This window comes from Seriola dumerili, unplaced genomic scaffold (assembly GCF_002260705.1).
Source record: "Seriola dumerili isolate Sdu_G_001 unplaced genomic scaffold, Sdu_1.0 BDQW01000258.1, whole genome shotgun sequence".
In the NCBI taxonomy this organism is placed as follows: Eukaryota; Metazoa; Chordata; class Actinopteri; order Carangiformes; family Carangidae; genus Seriola; species Seriola dumerili.
In genome coordinates, this window is record NW_019174513.1 from 2,395,741 (window position 1) to 2,420,948 (window position 25,208).

Sequence of the window (25,208 nt, forward strand, 5' to 3'; positions counted from 1 at the left end):
GTGTAGTATGTGTGCCTGATTTTTGGTCTTTTTAACCGAGCCATTTTTTTCCCACCACTTACTTTGTTCAAGTGGTTTGAAGAGTTGAGGAAAGTATTTCATCGCGTATTTAAATAACATTTCACGTGTCACTTGACCTTCAGGGGAGAAAAAATAACCGGATGATTCTGACGAATAGTTGACTACAAAGCTGTTGAGAAGAAAAAGCAATGTTCACATTCTGTTCTCATGCAGCAGGCTCTGAGAATCCCTTTGGTATGAGCGCACAGACTGGATGCGTACTCGCACAGACAATCCCCATCAGATCTTTAGTAAGCCTGATGAAACTATGCTGATGTGTTTGACCCCAGTGACTGCACTGAAAGAGCTAATGCTCAGACTGAACAGTGCATTAGCCCAATCCAAGGTCTGGTCATACCCACAGATAGAGACAGCATTGCACATTGCTCTATACACATTACATAGGACTGATAATTACCTACAGGTTAAAGGTAATCAAGCACATTGACGTGTAAACGCCTGACTTTTTCATCCCGTATTTTTCTCCTCTAGGGCCTGAATTTGACGCTGCAACTCCCAGGGCGGGCCTTCCTGTAGCCAAGGATGACAGCAGTAATACAGCTATTCTGATTGGCTGCCTGGTGGGCATCATCCTTCTGCTGCTGGCTGTGATAGCTGTCATTCTGTGGAGACAGTACTGGAAAAAGATACTGGGCAAGGTGAGGTGACATGCGGTTGGTCATTCGGCTGTAACTGTTCTTTAACTGCAGGTTTCTCATGTCCATGTTTAGGGGCCTTGACTTCACCCACATATTTTCTTATTTACCCCAAGTGGTATCTAGCCATGCTGTCTTGGTTTTACTAGCCAGACGTTTGGAGCCTCTGCAGGTATCTCTGAGAGTTCTGTTACCACCCTAGTACAGTGGAGATTAATCAAATATTGTTTGTGTTGATCAAAGCTTTGAAAATATACAATTGAAAAAGACAACATCAACTTGCTTTTCCAGACTCCATGATCCCAGTTACTTCATAGATCCTGCTGCTAACAGCCTCAGTTTCATTAACTACCTTCTAAAGAATAAAGAGTCCTTAGTGAGAAATTGTTTTTTTGTGTGATTAGGCTGAGCTGCCCCTTTTATCTGAGTTTAAATGACTGATAGCAAGCTGAGATCACAACTGCCAGTCTTTTGGCAGAGTGCCACTGTATCTCCATCTGGATGTGTTGCGGGAATCATTTCACATTTACTTCTAATTGTTCAAAAATTAGAGGCAGTTTCCACAGTTTGATCGCCACCCGCTTTAGGGATTCAAATGGTGCATTTATATTACCTGTGTTCAAGCGAATCCTCTGCCATCCCAGGCCCAGGGAAGCCTGTCGAGTGATGAGCTGCGGGTCCACCTGTCAGTCCCTTCTGACAATGTGGTCATCAACAACACACACAGCTACTCGAGCCGCTACCAGCGCATCCACACTTTCCCCGACGACCGTGACCATGACAGAGAGGGAGAAGGAGAGTACCAGGAACCCAGCGCTCTGCTCCGGCCGAGGGATCACAGAGACAGCACGGGTAAGTTATAAACACACTCATATGACAGCACAGTTATGGTTTGCATTTATAGATTTGTTTGACAACTATAGGGTCCACTGTTTTTAGTTGTAGCTTAGTAGTGTGACAGAGAACATGCTGACATACAGTAAAACATACCACATGCTAAATACATGGTAACAGATATTGATCAACAGTCAACCGCACACAATTGGTATGGAGTCAGTGGAAACCATGAGACAATGCAAACAGCTCATGTGTTCAGAATTTTAATTTCTACAAACATGTATGTGGTTTGTACAGATTGCCTCATTTGCGTGCCTGTGTTCATGCTTTTGCAACCTCTGCTGATCATATCAGTACGCAAACTCATTTGAGAAGGGGAAACAGCAGGAGAAAGGAAAAAAAAAATGCTGCATGCATATGAAGAAAACACTGGTATTACAGTGTATTTCACCACACCAAACAAAAGTAAATCAAACCAAACACCCCGCGAGGAAGAGTGCTTCCAAGATGCACAGAGCAGAGGGGGCACAGAAGAGCTATTGTTCTGAGTAAAGGGAAGAAAAATAAAAGAGGGAAGAGAAAAAGAAGAGTAAAGAAAGAAAAGACATTCCTTCACTTGCATTGCACCACAGGAGGTCTGCATGTCGTCTTTACTGTGCGCCTGTGTGAGTTTGAAATAACATGAGTAACAGAAACATTATTTCATCCGCTGGTTCTTGTTATGTTTGGTTGTGGCCTGTGTTACGTTACCTCTGCCTGCTCTTGCACTGCTCTCCATTTCTGTTCTCCATGTGTCAATGCAACCCCACCTCCTCCTTATATAATAATGGATATGCTAACAATGTCATGCTAATGGTTGTTATTGTGTTTTGTTGTGTGTGTGTGTGTTTTGTGTTACGTGCCACTTTGTATCGTGTATGATCCATATCATGGTACCCGCGTGTACCCCACCTCGTCCTGTGTGTTTGTGTGTGTGTGTGTGTGTGTGTGTGTGCCCTCCCAGCCTTGCTGTTAAACAACCCAGCATATCACCTGCTCCTGTCAGATCACAGAAAAGGCTCAAGACCCCTAGTCGTCCCCAGCACCACTCAGGCTCAGGAAAAGAGCCTCAATGTGCCCCAGGGTAAGACACCTTGGACTAGGCCAACACAGTCCGGAGGGGCCCCTACCTCACTACCTATGTACTTTTAACTCTCCGGGTCTGGGGCATTAGAAGTGCTCTTACAGTCAACTCTAGAGAGAAATGCGTCCCATTTTGCATGTGTCTGACCTTCATCATTCATCCTGTTACTCACATAATTAGTCACCCTCATTCACTCACCACTCAGAATGACTCATGCTTTGTTTTCAAGGGATAGTTTGGTATTTGGGGAATTGTACAATTTTCAAACATAAGCAGAGTCTGAAAAACTCATAGATGCCTTTGTTTAACCGTGCTTGTGTCGCGGCTCTGCTGATGACAGTGCGTGTCTGTCGGCCCACCAATGTGTGGGCGACTGAAATATCTCAACACCTGTTGGATGGCTGGATTGTACAGACCTTTGTGAGCACTGCCAGCAGGTCAAATCTTTCATTTATTCAGTGAAATAGTTCAGCATCTACTTAATTGATTGCGGCGAAATTTGGTACAGACATTCATGTTTCTCAGAGCATGAATCCTAATGATTTTGGTGATCTCCTGACTTTTGCACTAGCACGGCCATCAGGTCAAAATTCCAATGTGTTGAATACTTTGCTTGATGACCAAATACCTGCAGAGCCAACGACATTCTCATCTTCCTCAGATGTTAGCATGTTGGCATGTTAACACACTAAACCAAGGTGGTGAACGTGGGGAAATGTTGCACCCGCTAAACAAAAGCATGTAAACATTGTCGTGAGGATGTTAGCATGTTGATGTTAGTGTTTAGCTCAGTGCAGCCTAACAGGCGCCGCTTGCATGACTGTAGACTCGAAGTCTTGTTATCACTAACAAGGTGAACTTAGCTTAGCTGAAGATGCAATATTTTAATGAATACAGCATAAATCATAGGTTACATTAAAATACAGAATTCCAATTCATGGGCTGTGGTCGTGTGTGCATTCACCTCCATTATCATTTTAACAAAGGTGGCCTATAACTAGCTTAGTATTCAAACACCATACTCCCACCACTCCAGCTCTTTGACTTATGTGTGTTGACGGAACCTCATGGGAGGTGTTCGTGTTGAATATTAAGTTGTAATACCTTTTGTTAAATTAAAACTGGTGTTTAAATTTCATCAAAAATTACAGCGGCAGTATCTAATTTAGTTTTAAAATAAATAGAATAGACGGAGACGACGTCCCAAAAGATTTAATTCTAAAGGCTGTAGCCATCATCACAAGAAGTGTATTATTATTTATAACTGATTTAAATTAATCTAAACTAAGCTAAGACCACTGTTGAATAACTGTACCGTCAGACCGTGCATTAGAAGTGTTCAGGAATGAGTCTGACTCTTGTATCAGCGACGTGGTAAAAAGGCAGATCATTTTACTGTACCATAGACAAATTCAGTATGTGTATAGTCATCAAGCCAAGGTCTTTTAACATCCCCCACCATTACACTGAAAACTAAATGATTCAATGTACAAGGTCAGAGTGGCTCAATCTGCAGATAAATCTCTTTCAATTTTAAAAGTTGAATTTTTCAGAATATTGCTCTGTTGTCAGTCTCTGTAGCTCAGACACTTTTTATCATCCTGGTTTTTTTTTGCAGTTGGTTTATTTTTTCTGTTAAAGCTTTTTTTTTTATTTTTTAAGTTAGTTATGTAAAATAAAATTGCCCCAGTCCAAACTATCCCTTTTAAGTTGTCTGAATTTGTAATATCATCAGATTCTCACAGACCATCTTGAAGCAAAACAGAGCTGTTTTTTAATCTCACAGTTTCTCTTCTCTTAAAGTAATCTCTTCATTTCATCCACCCTGTCTGTCTCTTACTCCTCCCTCCAGCCTGTGGTTTGGATATGGACATGGAGAAGGGTTTCCCACCAACACAGGAGGAGCCTCCTCCCTACCCCGGCTCCCCTCCTTACCCATCCCTTTCTCCCCCTGTATCTCCCCCGCTACCTCCCAGCGTCCCCCACTATGCTGAAGCAGACATTGTGAGCCTGCAGGGTGTCAGCGGTAACAACACCTACGCCGTGCCCGCCTTGGCCTCTTCGAGCCCCGGGGCCGACGCCGCCCCCCTGCCAGAGCTGCCGCGCCAGTGTCTCATTTTCAAGGAGAAACTGGGAGAGGGACAGTTTGGGGAGGTGAGACTTGACCTGAAAAAATGTGTAGGTGGGTGGAAGGGTGATTGGGCTTTAACAATGTCATTTTTTTTGTTGTTGTTGTTGTTGTTGCTGTTGAAAGGTGCACCTGTGTGAAATCGAGAACCCTCAGGATCTTCCCAACTTGGAGTTCCCCTTCAATGTGAGAAAAGGTCGCCCTCTTCTGGTAGCAGTGAAGATACTGCGACCAGACGCTTCCAAGAACGCCAGGTCTGTAACATCACACACAGCTGAGCCTGCTCTCTTTTCTTTCTGCTGTTACTGCTTATCTCCTCTCTTTCTCATGTGTTCACTGAACTGCAGCTTTCCCACTGATCATAGTATTTTTGATGGACAGTTTTAGGTGATGGACAGAAAAATCAGCTAATCACTGGGCTCTGTGAAGTTGGGACTGGCATTTTTTTCACTATTTTCATAGACCAGACGATAAATCCAAAACATAATCAGCAGCTTCCTCGATAATGAAATGATGTCATCACGTAATATAGGGGAATTCTTACTAATACTGTAGGTGATTTTGTAGGAAAGTACCAGAATATAAATCGCAGCATTCTTCTGCTTAATACTTCAAGCTGTGATTTTGAGGTTGTATGTGACCTTTAGAGGGCAGCAAGTAGACTCCAAAAAAAACACTGAGCCTTCACATACTAAACGGCTACTGTGTTATTAATCAGTTACCTGATACAGCTTATCCATAACATATCCAGCCGAAGCAGAGCAGAATTGTTGTTTCACCTGTTAAATACAGTCCAATATTTTCTCATACTTAACCCCTGGTTTGATCCCTCAGAACTGTAGAAAAATATTTGGGTCTTTGAGGTTTTCTAGATGTTTGACTCCCTGCACCGGCTGCTTGTTTACTTTGGCTGTCCACACATTATGCACTTGGCAGGTAAAAATCTACACGTGTTAGTTTATGTGCTAGGAGTGGCTCCTCCACAGGTTTTATATGGAAGGGTAGTTAGAACTGCAGCAGCCAACAAGACAAATCAGTGAGGTGGAAGGCCGTAGAGAGCTGCAGACTGGGGTGTTGATTCTCAGCTGAACCGGGTATCCTCTCACTTCACTCAGTGGTAACAGCGAGAAAGTGTTGCTTCATTATGCTTTTGTATTCAAGTGATTTATTTCTACCTCAGGCTGAAGAAGAAACCCAGATTCTGCGTCGTTCGCACTTTATTCCTGATTTGCTTTATCACCTCCAAATTCAGAGCTTCTTTTCTATCCCTCCATTTCCCCAATGTATCTCACTTTTCCCTTGCGCCCTGGTAGGAATGACTTCCTGAAAGAGGTGAAGATCCTGTCTCGCTTGAAGGACCCGAACATCATCCGGCTGCTGGGAGTGTGTGTGAGCAGCGACCCCCTCTGTATGGTCACTGAGTACATGGAATGTGGAGACTTGAACCAGTATCTGTCCCACCGAGTGCTTCTGGATAAGACGGGGCCTTCGCACAACACCCCGACCATCAGGTAACACATAAGCGTGCACGCACACACTCGCTCGTATACACAGATATAAATGCACACACAGTCGTAGTTTTGATTTATTTATTGTCCCCTCTGTCTGTCATCAGTTACCCGGCCCTCATCTCCATGGCCAGCCAGATTGCGTCAGGAATGAAGTTCCTCTCCTCCCTCAACTTTGTGCACCGGGATCTGGCCACACGTAACTGTCTGGTCGGAGGCGAGAAGGGTGAGAGCGGGGAGGAGCGGGGCGGCGAGCGTCACATCAAGATAGCCGACTTTGGCATGAGCAGGAATCTGTACGCAGGAGACTACTACAGGATACAGGGCAGAGCTGTGCTGCCAATACGCTGGATGGCCTGGGAGTGTATACTCATGGTGAGAGAACAGGGAATGTGTGTGTTTGTGCATCTGATGGTGTGTGACCGTTGATGTTTGGTTTGATAAATCATAATAAATATAATAAATGATCAGCACTCAACTTATATTGATAATGACTATTTATTCATTTTTGTTTTTTATTTAAAACAAAAAATCTAGGAATTTATGCTTAAGTACTAAAGAAACAAGGGAAATTTTGTTTTAAAAAAAAATCAAATTTCATTATAAAAAATACCAACTAGTCTGTAGTTCTGAGTGAAGTTATAAAAGCTTAGCTTCTTGTGTTTTTGTCTAGTAAAGAGTCTCTGCAGAATCAGCAGCTCACCTCAGTTTCTTCTTCTTCTCTAATGTTTGACTCCTTTTAAATCACTGAAAGATTTTATGAGTTATACATGCAACAACAGGAACTCTAAACTGTCTTAATAATAATTGTTAATATTAGGAAGTTGATGATAGTTTTGATACTGATGGAGAGCATGACGTTGAAGTTGAGTGTGGTTGTGTGTTTTTCAGGGTAAGTTCACCACGGCCAGCGACGTGTGGGCATTCGGCGTCACCCTGTGGGAGATGCTGAGCGTTTGTCAGGAGCAGCCGTACTCCAACCTCACGGATGAACAAGTCATCGACAACGCTGGGGAGTTCTTCAGAGACCAGGGCAGACAGGTACGTCACACAGAAACACGCACACACACCACAGGTGCAGGGATACACCAGTATTTACTCATATTTTAGCTCTCAGGAAGTTGAGTTTTGTCATTCATACATAGTATGCTCTAGATGAATATTCATCAGTTATTCTGTGTGTCAAAATTCACTGAAGCTCAACTTGTGAATGGACAGTAAGCAGTGCCTTACATGATGTGGATGCTCTGCTCTCTACATCACTGATTTGTTGAGGATGTGGACTGGTCTTCCTCAGTATCAGTTCCTTACTTTCTAGAAATGTTCTCACACTGGGCTTTTGTTGTTTCACAATATGATAGATGCAACTGAAAGCTGCATCCAAAGTTCAGAGTGGCTGCTCTATTCAGCTGTTGGAGTGATTACGAGTTAGAAGTGACATATTTATCCTCACAAATAGATATTTACTTTTGTTTAGTTCTACTTCTGTGACTTAATTCTAAGACATATTCATCTACAACTCATCTAAAACCAGTGGTATACAGTAGTTTGCACTCATACTATTAAAAGCAGAAGACAAACTCTGTTACATCAATAACTATTGATTTTTTTTTTTTTGTTATTCGTAATAATTAAATATGATAAAATAAGTTTTTGTTCTGGTTTCCTATATTTACATCCAGTATTTGGTCTTGGTGGCTATCAGGTCATAAAAAGATGCAAGAATATGATGTATTTCCATACATCTCTCTCCCTCTCTCTCCCCTCCAGGTGTATCTGAGCAGGCCAGCTGTGTGTCCTCAGGGTCTCTATGAGCTCATGCTGAGCTGCTGGAACAGAGACTGCAAGCTCCGCCCATCCTTCGCCTACATCCACTCCTTCCTCACTGAGGACGCCATGAACATGGTTTAAAGAGTGAATCAGAGAAACTTAAGAAGAATGGCAACGTTAAAGAGGGGAAATGGCTCGTGCTTTTATGCATCCTTGCTACAGTGGGAAGGTGTCTGAATCAGTGTGGTGGAGGTGTCGCACAGCAGAGGCAGATAAGAGGTTAAAGTGGGTTGCTCGCTTTTATATTTTGTACTTGGGTGGGTGGATGGGGCTGAGACACCGCTGGTTCGGTTTATTTCCACTTCAGACCCCAACCCCAAAGGCAAAACTAACCCCAGCTTTAGATAGGTAACAGTCCGAGCTACATTTCAGTGGTTGGTGGTGGGTGCAGTCTGCATAGGAACTTTCTCTCGGGTTTAGGTGACTGGTGATTAAGTGCTGTAGAGTTCAAAATACAGGAAGCTGCAGAGGCTAAACAGCAGAAAATACTCCATACTATGGCCATAGCAAGCTAGGAAATGATCAGTTATTAAGTTTCATGACTTTTCTTTACTCAACATCTCAAATGCTTCATGCAGGGTAACTGGTGAAGGCACACATGCACTGTGAACACAAAGTTCTCTGAACACAGCACCTGTTGTTCAGAGATGAAACTGCACACACAGGGACTGTCATAGTATTTATAGTATGTATAGCCAACTCTACACATTTAAATCAGTTTAATTCAAACACGTCTAAGAAAAGATCTTAACACTTAGACACGGCTGATGGCTAACTTGACTGTGTAGAACCTGGATGATAGGAGAACTTACCGTGTACCATGCTTACCATGACCCTTAATCAATCCTCTATCTCAGCCCCAAAACCTTATATAATGACCCACATCCACAGCTGTAACTCTTAAGTTACTGTGGACTAATGTGAAATGATGCGGACCAGACAACAGCAACCCCCTTTCTGCAGTGTGATCATGTCAAGTTTGCCCTCAACCACCGACACCCCATTGTAGTCAAAAAGTGAAAGTATTTGAACCCCATCTTTAAGCCACAGAAAATGAAAAAATGTATCCCTGGTGCCAAATAGACTACTCAAACCTGAGGAAAAAGGCACAGAAGAAGTGAGTCTGCTGCTGCCAATGAGATGTGACCCAGAAACTGGAACGGTTTTCCAAGCAGAGAGACAATGCTGCCAGCAGGGGCAGTGGACGGGACATCTTCGGATGTGCCTGCTCAGATGTTTTGGAGATTTTTTTGTATCTGGCTTTGACCCAGACACAAAGGATAGATGTAAAATTCCACAACCAGCTGCACTTTAAATCCTACGTGCATATCCCCCCAACCACGATGAAACTTTTCTCTGTGAGGGGCCTGATATGATATGATTCCTGTTGACGTGGATTCTGACGCATTTTACCTGCAGTGATTTTAAGATATTTGCCAGGGGAGATCAAAATGCATCACAGATGCATTTTAAAAGGACATCCTCTCCAACAAGGCATTGCCAAACCATTCGATGTAAAATATTATTTAAAAAATGGAATGGCACCATCAGTTCATCTCATTTTAAATGTACGAAAACCTTTTGTTCTGAAACTTTCAGTGTGTTGAGATATGTTAACTCATCACATAATCTGTCTACGCTCATCCAAATGCATTACTGTATTTTAAAAACACAGTTATAGCATTGTTCAAACAGGGAACGCTGGGAGTACTGATTTTAGTGTGAAAGTCAACATCAACCTCTGCATTGTCCCATGTTTAGTATATTAAGCTGACCACAGTAGAATCAATGCATCTACCTTACTGATTGTATAGCACTGTAAATCAGTCCAGAGATGATCAAGATTATCAAGTACTACATGTTTACTGATTGTGAATGGTCGTGCCATTTGAGTCATTTTTGATACACTGTAGTTCAACTAAACCCATATTTTTATATATACTGTATGTACTTAGACACTCCTTGATGTCTGATTTCATCCTTTTGTGTCTTTGAACTTGAACATTATAGTATGTACATATTTTAAGGACAGAATTGTAATTTCCTTTACTAATATATAGAGAACTCTTACATTTGGGTCTTCTGTATCTCTGTAGAACGCTTGCTACCTTGATGCCATTGTAATTCATTGTGTTGTCTATTTTTGTAGTTGTTTTCATAAAGTTAACCTTTTCAAATAAATCAAGATGTGCTCTAGGGCTGCAACTAACCATTATTTTCATTTTTGATTAATCTGCCAACTGTTTTATAGATTCATCGTTTAGTCAATAAAACATTAGGTGGTCTTAATGACATCAGTCACCTCAATAAAGTAATTGGATGGTGAAACTCGAATTACCGCCTTGCGGTTGTATGCCTCCACTAACCATTCAAGTTGCAGTTTACGTCTGACCAGACTCTTTATATGTCTTTATTAAACTCGAAGATCATTAAGGGTAAAGCCTCATTTACAATGATGTAAACTAGATAAAAATACCTGTTAAAAAAGGAACATCAAGTCAATTAAAACAGGTACAAACAGAAGTAAAAAGGTCAGATTAAAAATCTAAAATGACCAAGAGGTACCAAACAAATTCATTTTTAAAGTGCTTTGTTGTGAGTTCCAGGTGGATGGTGCAAAAAAAGCCAAAAGCTCAGTGTGAACTCGAGGGACATGGAGTGTGAGCCAGTCATTAGTCCTGACGTCATGTGGTCCAGTGGACCAAACTAACATGGAAGTAAGATATGACAGCAGTTTTTCAAGAAGGGTTTTGTAAATAAATAAATAAATATGCACTTCACACCTCAGGGAAAGAGGGGACCATCCAACCTTTTCATACAAGATACAATGATGAGTATTATAGGCATCACCAACAATGAACCTAAGAGCAGAGTGGTAGACAGCATCAAAAGGTTTTAGAGTTCCAGCTGAAGCATGTCTGTACAAGATGTCCCCATAATCTAAAACTGATTTTTTTTAAAAGTTGCCTATGTAAGTTTTTCTACAGTATAATGGAAAGCAGGATTTATTCCTGAGAAAAAAGCCAACCTCAATTTTCTCACAAGACATGATTTTTGAAGGATAACTTTTCATCAATCCAGATCCCAAGGTATTTGTAAAGCATAACTCTTTCAGTACTGGTGCCACTTTTAGTGGCGATGATGAAATTATCAAGACCAATATTTCTGGCTCTGGACAAAAGGATAAATTGAAGTTTGTCTGCATTTAAAACTAATTTATGGTTATTGAGAGCAACCTCTAAAACAGTAAAAGAGCTGGAGAGTTTTCCTTAGCAGACTTCAGTATTCGCAATGCAATACAAAATAGTATCATCAGCATAAAGATGGATATTACAACCAGTTGCAGAAGAAACAATATAATTTATGTAAAGAAAACTGCTTAAACCGTCATGAGTAAGTTCAATGTTCAAAGACAAACGAAGAGGTCTGATCTCTTGTAGAAGGTGGTGAAATTGTCCACAATGGGGATCCCTCTGTTACAGCAGTAGTCCTTCAGATGTGCAGTTGCCATAAGAGACCTTCACAACGCCTGAACGGGGAGAGGGAAGTGGATCTGAGATAATGCACTGTCTATTAGAGTTCAGAATACTGTCGATCGGGCAGAAGAAATCTTTTCTAAGCTTTTCTGACTGCTGTAGCTTAAAATCATTGTAGCCTACATGCACCGCAACTACGGAGACGGTCGAGTGGTGACGTAGCAGTTGTGGGACGGCGTTGTTAATGTCCTCAACAAGACCACCTGGGTAGCAAGAGGTGAGGCACCTGTTGATATGCATGTGTCGGACCATGGATGATCCAACAAGGAGGACTGGAGATCAGCCGGCATGTTCATCCTCGACAGCTGCCTCGGTAGACGACTTGGAGTGCGCACCACTGGAGCGAGTCGGAGGCCCAGAGGGATGCTTGGCCACCGGGCAGGAGCGACGTGCAGCAGCGGCATGTTTTCCCTGGGTAGACTGCACTGACAGGGGAGGCTGCAGGCGGTGAAAAGTCTGGAGGCCGCGGAGCACTCGACGCGCCGCGATCCACCACCGACAGACTGCCCAGGGAGGGTCACAGAGGGCGAGCCCTGCAGTCCAGAAGATGGCACGGAGGACTGCGATCGCGCACACACACAGGTGTACACAAACTCTCCTTCATCCAGCACATCGACCATGGACTCCAGAGCTCGAAATTTATTCTCAAAATGGATGGTCTGGGGCATAACACGGGGCGTAGAGTTTTTGTTTTGCCGACCTCCGCTCTTCACCTGTGACCAGGCCTCGGGAAGCATCTTCCTTCACAGCTGGTGGGGCAACGGATGGACCAGACTCACTGACTGCAAGGATTGATCCGGACCAAGGCAGAGTGGTGTCGGAATCTGCGGGGACCAAGGCTTGAGGGTACAGAGCATGAGATCATCCTTCTTCCTCATCTCCTCACGTAACCGGTGAATATCATCTGATAACCGTGAGTAGGACAGACAACAAATAGCCATAATCTGTCAAGTGCATGCTCAAGCTGCCGCATTTAGGATAGTCGGTAGCCAAGATGGCTGTCACATTGTCAGTTGTGCGTCAAACGCTTAAAATCCACAGTAAAGTAAAATTTAATATTGTTTAAAGTCCCACAGAAGAGGATTCGTCCTTTTCAAAATCCGCAGTGAAGGAATCGGTGTAGACGGCAAGTTACAGGCTAAAAACAAATTTAAGTTAATTAAATTGGCTGGCATACAATACAAAACGCTACTCCAATATTGTGAAGAATTTAAGGTAAAATATTGAGGTATTGTGTTAAATTTTTAGATTAAATTCACTGAATAAAGTTAGATTAATTAAATTCAATTTACTGATTTAAATCCAATTTAAATGAATTTAACTTTATTCAAATTATTAAAGTTAAATGAATAAAATTGAGTTAAATATATACATTAAATTCACTCAGAAATTACTCAAAGTTTTACCACTGGGTAATCATTTATCATTAAATTAACTCAAATATTAATTATAAATTAAAATATATTAAATCAAATATATTAAAACGATTTAAATTATTTGTTAAATGTAATTTACTCAGTCAAATTAAATTGAGTAAAAATAGTTAAAATTTACTCGAATAGACTAAATACATTTTTACTCAATTGAACAATTAAATATTCTAAATTAAATTACTCACTTAAATGAATTAAATAAAAATAAAATGAATTAATTACATTTAATTAAATATATATTAAATTTACTTAAATCAAATTGAGTTATTTTTGATTATTTTACTAGCTTACATACATATCTGTCCAGGCTCATTTGTAGTGAAGACTTTTAAGTCTTTAAAAAATTAATAAAAAGTATGAAGTGTATTTTATCATGGGACAAGCAGAGGAACAAACCAACACCATAATTCCTACAGCCACAGCTGTCTCCAGAATGGAGGCACATAAATAGACAGCAACAGGTTTCAGTGATTAAGCTATATTTTATTGTCTATAATATCTTAGAACATTTCACTACATATAAATCTTTAATATTGGACACCAGTATACAACTTCCACACTATGTAACAGCTACTTCCTATGTCAGTTTAAAAGACGGACATGCAACAACAGCGAGAAATTGGTCGGAAGAACATACAAAAGGAGCAAAGACTGATTTGGCTTTCATCTACAGCTGTCAATAATGACGGCTAATGGCTTATGATTAGATATAAGAAATTATTCCCTGACAGAAGTCAATTTGACTTGGCTGTTGAGGAGTCTTGACCAGGCACTTGGCGGTCACAAAATGCATAAGGCTTGGTAGATGGAAAACGTTTGGAAATTTTGTGAAGAGATCAGCCCCCAAACTCCAAGTCAGAGGTACTGGGGTGTCATTCCGAACCTCCTAAAAGTACAAGACCTACAATCAGCCAAAATCTGTAATACCCAACATCACATTGTGATGGAAAATCAGTTCAACAAATAAAAAAGGAAAATCATTCTATCTCCTGTATATCAGTTTAAATTCCAGGCAGCAAGCACATCAAAGCAACAGGCTGGTTAGTTGGTTAGTTAGTGATGGTCCTTTACTCTTGCCATACAAAAGAAGACACCAGAAGACACTGCAGCAAAGACAAAAAATATTTTTTTTCCCCCACCATAACATACTTTCTGGTTGCTTTTCACAGGAAACCCCAAAACCTTGTTTCCATTAACCACTTCCTTTACCCTCATTTTGAAGCACAGAGAAAATTCTTCCACTTGCAGCACAACCGATATGATTTTGGGCCCAGTAATGTAGTCAGTTGCAACAAAGAGATATGTGGCGTACACTAGAACCGCCCCAGCTTTGTGTGTCTTTTATAATAAACACAAACCTAGGTTATGTGAAGTAAATAGTATAAAAGTACAATGAGAGAAGCAACACGCCCACTAACTAAAGTATGAGGTAATGCTGTGATAAAGAGTTCAGCAGCATTTAGTGAATTAAAAGGCACCAAACAAGCATTTTTTTCCACAATAAAATGTTAATAAAAACTTGCATACTGAGGGTCAAGTGTAAAAAGACAGACTGGATTTTCTACTTGGACTACAACTGGCAGAAGTGGGTTGAGCCTTTTTTCTCCTCCAGGCAGACAAAGTAACTTCATCAATGATAGAATCCCTTGTAGCTGCTTTTGCTGTCAACCACAGCCGAAAACACAACAGCTCAGATCAGAGGTATGACAAGAAACAACACAAAGCCCCTCCTCCATGCAAAAGGCACGGGGTGTTGGATGGAGGAAGAACCAGCAAAAGAGATGCACAAGTGAAACACATGCATGCACACAGATAATCGGACAGGACTACGGTATTGGTGGAGTCGATACAGTGATTAATCGGCACAAGGAGAAGATGTGGATCTCCTAGTAGGGATATTGGTGACACCTCTCCTGATTATTTCTACTGTCTGTGTTCTTAATGGGCACGTGCTCTCTGTCCTCCAACCTGTGAAGTCAATGAGAGAAACATTGAGATAATTACCACATACACCAGCCTTCCAGCCTCATACATTATCCATCAGTCTCTGACACACATACTCCAACTTACCAGGGAAATATCAACTCCAGTGAGTTTCTCCACTGCCAGTGGCAGCCTGGTCATGATATCCAACACCTCTCCGGCCAGTTTGGCTGCTCCCACCTCTGAGCCGCCACTGGACACCATAGTGACCTTCTGGGCCTCCGACAGTGGCTTGCTGATCTCCTCTGCCATCTGCAGGACAAACAGAAACACTGAAGTCAATACATTGAAGAAGATATTCATCGCTTAGTGTAAAAAAAGGAAAAGTTAATTTAGTAAGTGCTTTGAATTTTGTATTAATAATAATTGAGAGGAAATTGCTAAAAATGGGACTTTCAAAATAAACTCCACTTTTGTTGAACTAAAGAAAATATATCAAGATACAGGGAGTCAAATTACTTCATTACAGTAAGAGAATATTTGCTGTTGTCTAAATATCAATTAAGCCACACACGAAGTTTAAAAACACACACAAAAAATTATTTTTAAAAAAATTGTGTAAAATGACTAAAGCCGAATGAGCATACTTCTGATTAAAGACCTTAAACTAATTCAGAATAAAATCAATATAATACAGAGGGTGCTATATTATAGGCCATGCTATGATGACAAGTCTACTAAGTAATAAAAAACCCACAAGCAACATGCGACTAAGCAAAATGGTCCCGATAATAACATAGTATTTCATCATACACTTCTAACATCATCTATTCTTCATCCCTTCATACAGCCATGATAGTCAGACTGACCAGTGGCAGTTTCTCCAGCAGCATATCCACCATGGCTCCATCTTTGTACTGGTTGAAGGCCTCGGCCTTCTTGGCCATCTGCTCGGCCTCGGCACGACCCTTAGCCTCCAGGGCAAAAGCCTCTGCCTCGCCCTTCATCTAAACACACACACACACATACATAAATTAAGGTTAAGTTTACAATAGAAGGGCACAAGACTGCCAGTCCTGACTGTGGTGATGTTTGGTAAGAGGGAAAAGAGGGAGTAAATTGTTGCAATATGATGAGTTGTCTATCAGACAAGAAAAAGAGAAACATGGCAGTACTCACTCTGATGGACTCAGCCTCAGCCTCAGCCTCCATGATGAGCTGCAGGCTGCAGAAGAGAAGAGAGACTGAGCTGAGTTGTACATATGCACACTTTTTAGTGACTGCTCTCTTCAGAATCATACAAGTCAACAGTATTACGCTCTAGAACTCACCGTTGTGCCTCAGCCAGCCTCTCCAGCCGGTATTTCTCTGCCTCTGCAGGCTTCTTGACTTTGGCCTCCAGCTCCTTCTCCTTGCGCATGATTTCCTGGTCCTGCAGAGTAATCTGCTGTGTCCTCTCCACCACCTGCACTTGCATCTTCTCCTCCTCAATGCGCTGCTTTGTCTTGGCCACCTGATGAGGGAAGCAGAGGAAAAGTTCAGATGTCATCTACGATATGGATTGGTCTTACTAATACAAACTCGACAAGCCAGCATAATAAAAAATAAAAAATAAAAAAAAAAAAAGAACCTGTGGACAAGATGTGTACAAGCTGAAAGAAACTGACCAGACCAAAAATTCCACAAAAACAACATAACTTGAAGCGTTTCAAAAGAAATGGCCATAGAAGATCAGATTATGAACAGATGACTGTACCTGAAGCTGATAGGCCATTTCTGACTCTGCCTTCTTGGTGTTGACCTCAACATCATAGGCTGCCTTCTTCAGCTCGTAGTCTCTCTGGGCTTTTGCCATCTCAATTTCATTCTTGTACTGAGCAGACACCTTCTCTTGCATCGCGTGGGCCTCCTGTAAATCAACAGTAGCAGGACAGTAATAGAGAAAATTTTAGTATTTTTCTTTTCAAATGATGGTTCATTCTCATTTTCAGAGTATCCATATGAGCAAAGAGACAGAATGACAGGACTGAAAAAAAGAACAAAAGGGGGTAATTTACCCTCATGACGGCATCCCTTTTGTACTGAGCCTCTCCAATCCTGGCATCCTTCTGCACCTGGGCTGTTCTGGCTTTACCAAGAGAATGAAGGTAGTCCTGCAAGAGACAGACAGATAGTTGTAATAGTGACAGTTAATTATGGAACAACAAAGTTTGAGCAATAACTAGAATTACCACTATGCATTTGCATGCCACCACCAACCAGCCAAGCTGCAAGAAATATGGTCACATCTCCCGTTACTGAGTCACAGTTTCGAATAATGGCCAGGAGGTGTTTTTGCAGAACACTTTGCAGATGTCACAGTGAAGTCTGACCGTTGACCATTGGGACATAAAATTTCAGCACTTCATCATTTTGTCCTATTAGACATTTGTGTTAAATTGTGTCATAATTAGCATTGGAATTTGATAGTTATGTCCAAAAATGTGTTTGGTGAGGTCACTGTGACCTTGACCTTTGACCACCAAATTCTAATCAGTTCATCCTTGGGTCCAAGTGAATGTTGCGCAACATATGAAGAAATTCAGGTCTTGAGATATCACATTCAAAAGGCCAAAATTGTTGTTTTGTGAGGTCAACCTGATCTTTGACCTTTTGACCACGCAAATCTAATCAGTTCATCTTTGAGTCCAGGTGACTGTTTGTGCCAGATCTGAAGAAAGTCCCTCAAGGCCTTACTGAGATATTGCGTTCACGACAATGGGACGTACAGACAGATGGCTGTATGGACAAGTCAAACATATTGCCTGCAGGCCTTGGCTGTCGCCAGCGCAGAGGCATAAAAAGGAAGGTAGTGCATTAGACAGATATAAAAAAAAAAAAAAAAAAAAGATGATGTGGTTAAGTACTTAGGCCTAATTTATCACTAATGCACAGAAGAGCTGGGGGTCAGTTGAGTCAGAAACAGTGAGTCAATATCAATTACCTAAGTGCTTTACTGTAACAGAGGAATCATCCCAGACTAAAAGCTTTCATATGAATAAGATGTGGGATTACAGTGACACTACAGATTCCTGCTGCTCCAGTAATTAATGTTTGGTGTGGTGTTTTGATTATCAGATCTTTGTCAATGTCAACAGAAAACAAACCCAAACAGACAAAAAATACCTGATCATCGTGAACATCTTTGAGCGTGTAGCTGACAACACCAATTCCCATATTGACCAAGTCAGATGAGGCCACCTTAAAGACCTGCTCAGAGAACTTCTTACGGTCCTGGTAGATCTCCTGCAAACAGAGATAGATCATTACAGGCATCACATAAAGTATATACAGCGCATTTGGAAAGTATTCAAAACCCTTTAGTTTTTTCATATTTGTGTTGAAGCCTTATGCTAAAATGGATGGATGGAGGAACACCGCCTTCAACTAAACCTCTCTAACAGTCATCCCGGCCATTCACTCTCCATCATGATATCAATTTCAATCTCTTCATCACTTACCTCAAACAGGGTCACGAGAGACCTGAGCGTCCTGTTTGTATGACCTGTTAGCGGTGGGCCATCTGAAGATTTTATATCGTGGACGATCTCATTTTGACATATGACTTACTTTTCTGATGAATCGTACAGATTGTGTCATTAAAAGACACTATATTTAGATATTTAATTTCAAGTTCAATTGCTGCCGACCAGCCCATTGTCAACTGTTAAACACTAGCCCACTAACTGTATTTGGCGATAGTAGTCCTTCTGCTCTGCAGCCTTGGGAAGCTGGGCGTAGCGCCACGTGTAAAAGTTGTTCACCTGAGCAGAACAAGAACTAGTATCACTAGCTGCAGTTCAAGACAATGGAATTGCAGTTCCTCAGCGAAACGAGTGATCTGCCAGCAGGCAGGGAAACTGAAGGCGGGAAGAGGCGGGAAGAGGCGGGAAGAGGCGGGAAGAGGCAGTCATCAGCGCCTGAACTTTCAGCTAAAATACTTATATAGCACCCCATAGATCAATAACAGTACAGTCTAAATGAGTACTCCATATAAAACTAAGCAAATAGTGTGACTGGTTGTGACACAGTTTGTAAACAGAAGACGGCAATGTGGGTGGAGAATAGTGGCGGACAGACAAAGCATCAAAGCAAAGTAAAGATATTAATTACAACTTCCAGTCAGGACTTTCAAAATAAAACCTGAGCAGAAACAGGATGCAGATCGCGATTCAGATCGTGGATTGCAATTCTACCCAAAAAGACCTCTTAACCCTAAAATGTCTAACTAGCACTTACTATGCACTTGCGGTGCACTGCTATACCTGATCTCCTTGCACTTATTGAATAGATGTAGTACTTGGTACCTACACCAAGGTATCCTACTGCACTTAAGCTGTAATGTTGTCCCTCACTTGTAAGTCACTTTGAATAAAAGTTTGCAAATTGATTAAAAACCGAAATATCAAATATATTGAAATATCAATATCTTAGCATAAGGCTGCAGCATAACAAGATGTTGAAAAAGCAAAGGGGTCTGAATACTTTCTGAATGAACTGTAAGTTTCACTTAGTGGCTAAGTTGGTGATTAATCATAAACATAATGTCTCTGAATCTTTTATGGGTGGAACATGCCAAGCCAATCTATTTGATAATGTCATTACACCAACCTCCACAGTCAAATGGGCAATAATGGCTCTCTGATGTCCCTCCAGTGTTTCTAGTGCAATCTGGGCGATCTCAGGCTCAGACTTGCCCATAAACATTTGGCAGGCAGTAGCCAACATCTCCTTGTTCTGGCCCTGGATCTTCACCTGTATAAGGACAGAAAATGTGAAACACCAGCAGCTTTTAACAAGTGGTAGTGGCAAGGTTGGAATCTGATTGAACATAAAATACATGGATCTCAACAGGAACACAAATCTGGTTTTCTATCTATCTGACTTTCAGTTTATAATTTAATAAGCTAAGTCGGTAGCGCAACCTTTTAAAGATGCCACGACCTGATGTTTTTTATCTTTTTATCTATTCTCTTCTGTCAAAAATATGCAACTGCCATTAACAAATAAACAATGTCTCATTTTAATACTTTCCCAGTGGTGGTGTCCCATTGACCCTATCCAATCCAGCCTGGGACCCTTTTTAAGTGTCATCTTCCTTTCCCTTCTTTACTAACAGTAGACGACCTTCAGACTGAACTGAATATGAATGCTGTTGTACATTGTATTGCAACAAACAAATTTACTTTATTTAATTTGCTGCTGTTTCTGTATTTTGTATTTCTAACTTAATCACACAGTGGTTACTTGTTCCTATTCATTAATGTCAGTCAGCCCCAGTGAGCCCCAGGCCTGTATGAGCAACAGCCTATTTCCGTAGATGTGTGTTGATTTTAAATAGCTGCTGACCTCCTTCTCTGCCTTTTGGAGTCCATGCAAAATACTTTCAATATATTGTAATAACTTTTGTGGAAATTCACACATCTTTTTGACTCAGTTTAGTTAAAAGCCTTATAGTGTTTCAGTCATCCACTTGTCAAAGCATACCTGTGCAATGCCAGTGACAGAGATAGGGACACCATGGCGGGTGTAGACTTTGTCACTCTTCACATTCAGAGTCAGGGTGTTGAGCGTGATTCTGAGGGGAAATGGCATAAAATACAAGGAAGGGCAGAATGCATGAGATACAATACAGAGAGCAAGAATGAAAAGGCAGACAGAGGAAATTGGTAACTGTCTGTTACATCAACATTTATTTTCCCGATTCTACTTATATAAAATAGAAAAGGGAAAGAGACTGAAAAGACAATCACCTCTGGATCTGCTGAATACATGGGAAGACAAACACTCTTCCTCCAGCAATCATTAGAGGAGGAGAACGGCCAAAGCCTGGATCAGGGGAGAACGCATATAAACATTACACTACCATTCAGTAAAACACAGTTAGTTATACAGAGTACAGAGTTCAGCTTACAACCCTATATGAGAACATATTGAGTAATGCTTTGCATTAACCTACACTTTACAGCAAGCTGGAAAATTCCTAGCTTACTTCAAATTGACTGTAGGTGTTACTCAATCACATCTCACAAGATATGTGATGAATAAATCGTTCACAGGACACAGGTATACAAGTCCACTGTCCACAAAACCCGTCTCTTTTTATTGCATGGTTATAATGACATTTTAGAATGAATTGCTGTAGTCTGTAACAACGATACAGAATTGTGAAGGCTGGAGTGTTTTACTACCCAACAAGGACTATTCTTTTTGTTTGTTTTTTAAATATCCTGTGTTGTTGTGAGAAATAACTGTGCAACCATGAGATAAACGGAAGAGAAATCAAGCAAATATCTCACCAGACACCACCATAGCTTCATTGGGTCCACATGTGTAGAACATCTTGATTCCTAATTTGAGGGGAGGGGAAATTATTGCACGACCTTGTCAAAGTATGATCATTACAGTTAGCAAAGAAAAAAACATCATGCGTATTCGTAGATTTCATTGGGATGTATTTAAAAATACATTGGAAAAGCAATGTAATGGATATATTAAACTAGGACACCAAAGAAAATGTTTTTTTTCTTCTTTGCAGTGAATATGCACTAACGTCCATTTAAATTTAAATGCATCTTAAACCGATGGCGCCACCATAACTGACATTAACATGCACACATTTGTTCATATTTAAGCATCATAAGCTCAAGTTTGTTATTGTATCGAAGGATTGTTGATGGGTGTTAATGTAATCAAGTGTATGTTAGTAACTCACATCCTGCAATTAACGTGTCGTTGTCAGTCATTTACCTAAAGCCTCACATATATTTACACCGTGAAACTAAACGCCCTCCCCCGCAAACAATCACAACACAGGGCAATCTGGTCGTTACGCAAAGGCAGAAAGCTAATAGGTAATATGTTGTCGAATAGTAGGAGTTGCAAAACACTTCGAGGCTCCAAAAATAACCTAAACCCGAATAACGGTCTGCAAAGAAAGCTAGCTCGCATAGTAGCGTTAGCTAACTAATCGTTAAAAGGCAGAAGAATCGGGTCTGGGTCGATAATACGCCTGTGGGAACAGCCAGTCCCGTGTTGACACAACAGCCGTTAACCACAACTAAACGATGGGACAAATGGGACAGATCGTTCCCTTTAACTTACCGATAATAATCCAGGCAATATGTAAAAGGCCTTATTAGAATAAATCCAGATAATTTCCCTGTCGCAACGGTCATGCAGAGTGCTGTTACGAGGAATGGCAAAAATGTCGGTTTGGAGGGGGAAGTGCCTGCAGACCACACCCATCTTTCACTACAACCAAGACTTCTGTAACGCTATCTAGTGGTCAGTAGGGACAACTGCACCACCTGCTGTAGTCATGTAATCAAGTGTCTATCTATCTATCTATCTATCTATCTATCTATCTATCTATCTATCTATCTATCTATCTATCTATCTATCTATCTATCTATCTATCTATCTATCTATCTCCTTGTAATTTTAAGCCAAATGGGAATAAATGGCAAACATATTTTTAAAGTAGTTCTTCACTGTGGTTTATGAAAGTCATGATGTTAGACTTTTAACGTTAAACGTGATGTTTTCCTCTGTTGTGTGCTGTAGGGAGTTTTCCCCTGACAGCTGGACACCTCATGATTCCAGTGGACCAGACCATTGTGAGTGGCAGAGGTCTCCAATTTTGGCAATGCCCTTGTACTGATGTTTGCAACATACTACTACCTCAATCACTGAGTAGAGTGTGATTCAGCTGAATAATGGTAAATTTTATGTTAATTTGACTTTAAAATTCCAATATATAAAGTTATTTGTACAAAAAAAGATTATTATTCTTATTATATAAAAACTTGAGTAAACGTACTTGCCACTCACCATAGATATATGGTAACTATTGAATTAATATTGAGGACTGAAACATCATGTTTGAGCTGTTGGAAGTGGTATGATGATTTCCATTGACCTTGGTCTCTTTGAATTGCCCAGGGCATCAGTTGGCAGCTGCCTCAGCAAAGTCTGTACCCTGTCTGACCCTATGTTCTTACATAATAAGTTCTACTGCTTATTTGTGCATTGGATGTATGATTTAAAATGGAGGATAAACAGCATGTAGCAGACAGAAAAAACAACATACAACATTTATGTGATAACAAGTCTGTTATAGTCATTTTTAGGTTTGGTTTTCTCATCAAATTTTACAGTGATATCTCTTCTTCATGATTGTTGAATGAATGAATGAATAAATGAAAAAGTAATAATGTGCACAATAGAAATTGAGTCTTACATTTACTGTTAAATGGTACAACTTTAGTAATAAAGGTGCACCACATAAATGAAAAATATCTTCACTATAACGGTAGTAAGAAGCAACACAGATTTAACCATGCTGTCTTTTTATGTCAGGCTTTTCCTAATGACCAACTCTATTAGTAAAGAAAACTCAGTAAAATATATATTGAATTGAAGTCGTTCTAGCAAAAGGTAATGTCAAGAATTTAAAAATATGATGACTATTTCATAAAACTAAAAATCCTCCAGCAGAAGAGGTTAGTTCATGATCTATAATCTGCTTGCTGTACTCTAATCTGATCGTTTTACAGACATGGTTGGCTCTGCATGTGCTCCTGTTTTTCCTCACAGTCTGCTGGGAGCTGGGAACAGGGGCCTGGCCCACCCATGCTGTCCACTCTGAACAAGCACCAACCATCGACCCCAGGCTCTTTACAACACGTGTGGGGGGTTCCTGGAGACGAGAAGATTTTTCCTTCTCCTTTTTGTCCAGGTCATTGAGTCAAGGATGGGTGAGGTTGTTTCTTCAGCCTGTTCCATCCTTTTAGATGGCCTCGTTAGCTGATGTCTGACTGATATCAGCTGATTGTATCCTGAGCTTTAAAAATTTGAAACATATTCCTTTTATAAAATCTTTGTATTACCATCTTCACACACTGCACATAACACTGTTGTTCAGAGTTATAGCTAAATGTCATTTCTAGGTAATATCCAACTCTTACAGTATGCCATTTTTTCTAGGAAGCCTGGAACATTAAAGCATTTTGCTGCATAATAAATACATACACACATGTAACAACCTTAGTATAAGGCTGTTCCAGCTCACTTTATCTGAGAATATTATGTACTGCTGTTTCCAAGGTCAAGAGCTTGTCAGCTTTTTAAGAAACATGGACAAGAAGTCCTTGGAATTCCCATTAAAAATAAAACTAATTTTAACGTCAATATTTCCATGAAAACTATTCAAACATCATCAGCAGATGAAAATTTGATTTGATTTCACTTAATCTTGTCACATGATGCACAGTTTCACATGACAAAACACAACAAACACTATCAACAAAGCTGGATCACCAACTACTACTTTGTATTATTTTCATTTTCTCACAGAAAACCTAGAGTAAAATTTTATTTTTCTAGCATAGGAGTTTTATTTTCATTATCTATTTATTAGTCTGAAAGTGCATTTATAATTGATCAATTATCTATGTACAAAATTGTAAAAAAAAAATGCCTATCACTATTCTGCAAAGTGCAAATGTCTTGTTTTGTCAGACCAACAGTCCCAAACCCAAAGCGATAGATAACGTTATTTATCCCCTGGGGGAAATTCATGTGTCCATTAGCTCATTGTTGATAATAATAATAATAATAATAATAATAATGATAATAACAGTTGATAATAAATAAACAATAATAATTAGATTAGTCCACTTCCTTTGGCTGAGTTGTTGTATAGCCTGATGGCAGTGGGGACAAAGGATCAGTTTACTATCATAAATATGCACAAATATTCACATTGGAGAAGCGAGAACTTGTGAATAAAACTTTTGCTTAAAAAAAGACTTACATGATCAATCAATAATCAAAACTGCCAGTCAGTCATTTCAGCTCTAGAGCACTGAGTGGATTCTGTGTGCTTAAGGAAATAATGAAACTGCCATGTACTTGTATAATGGGGGGCAATTGGAGCCCAACAACAATTGTTTGCCCCAGGGCCAGTCAAGTTGTCAACACGGCCCTGACAACAAACATATACAGTAATCATGTCCGGCATTATGACTAAGCAGCTGCAGTGCAAACAGTTTCATCCCTTTCTTTCACATGCAGTGCTTAGCTAACACAGCTACACAAGTTGTTCTAGAAAAAGGCTCATCAGCTGGATGCA

General features: G+C 40.5%; 2 protein-coding genes across 8 annotated transcripts in view; one reads left to right on the forward strand and one right to left on the reverse strand.

Annotated features, from left to right (window-relative positions):
* ddr1 (discoidin domain receptor tyrosine kinase 1) overlaps positions 1 to 10,352 on the forward strand; it is a 39,490-nt gene extending 29,138 nt beyond the window's left edge. For 6 of the 7 annotated variants that reach the window (XM_022756578.1, XM_022756580.1, XM_022756583.1 and 3 more), the window contains 9 exons: positions 553 to 719; positions 1,361 to 1,568; positions 2,557 to 2,676; positions 4,529 to 4,830; positions 4,931 to 5,058; positions 6,118 to 6,315; positions 6,420 to 6,687; positions 7,204 to 7,353; positions 8,083 to 10,352. In XM_022756578.1, coding sequence (XP_022612299.1) covers positions 553 to 719; positions 1,361 to 1,568; positions 2,557 to 2,676; positions 4,529 to 4,830; positions 4,931 to 5,058; positions 6,118 to 6,315; positions 6,420 to 6,687; positions 7,204 to 7,353; positions 8,083 to 8,223 — 1,682 coding nt within the window. In that variant the 3' untranslated portion in view covers positions 8,224 to 10,352. The remainder of the gene's footprint in view (positions 1 to 552; positions 720 to 1,360; positions 1,569 to 2,556; positions 2,677 to 4,528; positions 4,831 to 4,930; positions 5,059 to 6,117; positions 6,316 to 6,419; positions 6,688 to 7,203; positions 7,354 to 8,082) is intronic. The other variant, XM_022756582.1, reaches the window with a different exon arrangement.
* Positions 10,353 to 13,573: 3,221 nt separating this feature from the next.
* Positions 13,574 to 22,281, reverse strand: LOC111230076 (flotillin-1-like). The gene is made up of 13 exons (XM_022756647.1): positions 22,178 to 22,281; positions 21,373 to 21,423; positions 20,827 to 20,902; positions 20,561 to 20,651; positions 19,685 to 19,828; positions 18,200 to 18,319; positions 17,092 to 17,187; positions 16,791 to 16,943; positions 16,366 to 16,547; positions 16,214 to 16,259; positions 15,904 to 16,041; positions 15,182 to 15,346; positions 13,574 to 15,079 (listed from the first exon to the last, which is right to left on the reverse strand). Exons 2-13 carry the CDS (start codon positions 21,413 to 21,415, stop codon positions 15,050 to 15,052), a joined length of 1,284 nt encoding a protein of 427 aa, XP_022612368.1. The 5' UTR covers positions 21,416 to 21,423; positions 22,178 to 22,281; the 3' UTR covers positions 13,574 to 15,049.
* Positions 22,282 to 25,208: the final 2,927 nt, after the last annotated feature.

Excerpts from the sequence above, each read along its gene's own strand:
- LOC111230076 (XM_022756647.1), bottom strand. The coding sequence starts at position 21,415 with ATGTTCTACACATGTGGACCCAATGAAGCTATGGTGGTGTCTG. Across the intron at positions 20,903-21,372 it reads TGAAGCTATGGTGGTGTCTG|GCTTTGGCCGTTCTCCTCCT; the intron begins GTGAGATATTTG and ends CCCCTGATCCAG. Across the intron at positions 16,944-17,091 it reads AAAGGGATGCCGTCATGAGG|GAGGCCCACGCGATGCAAGA; the intron begins GTAAATTACCCC and ends GTTGATTTACAG.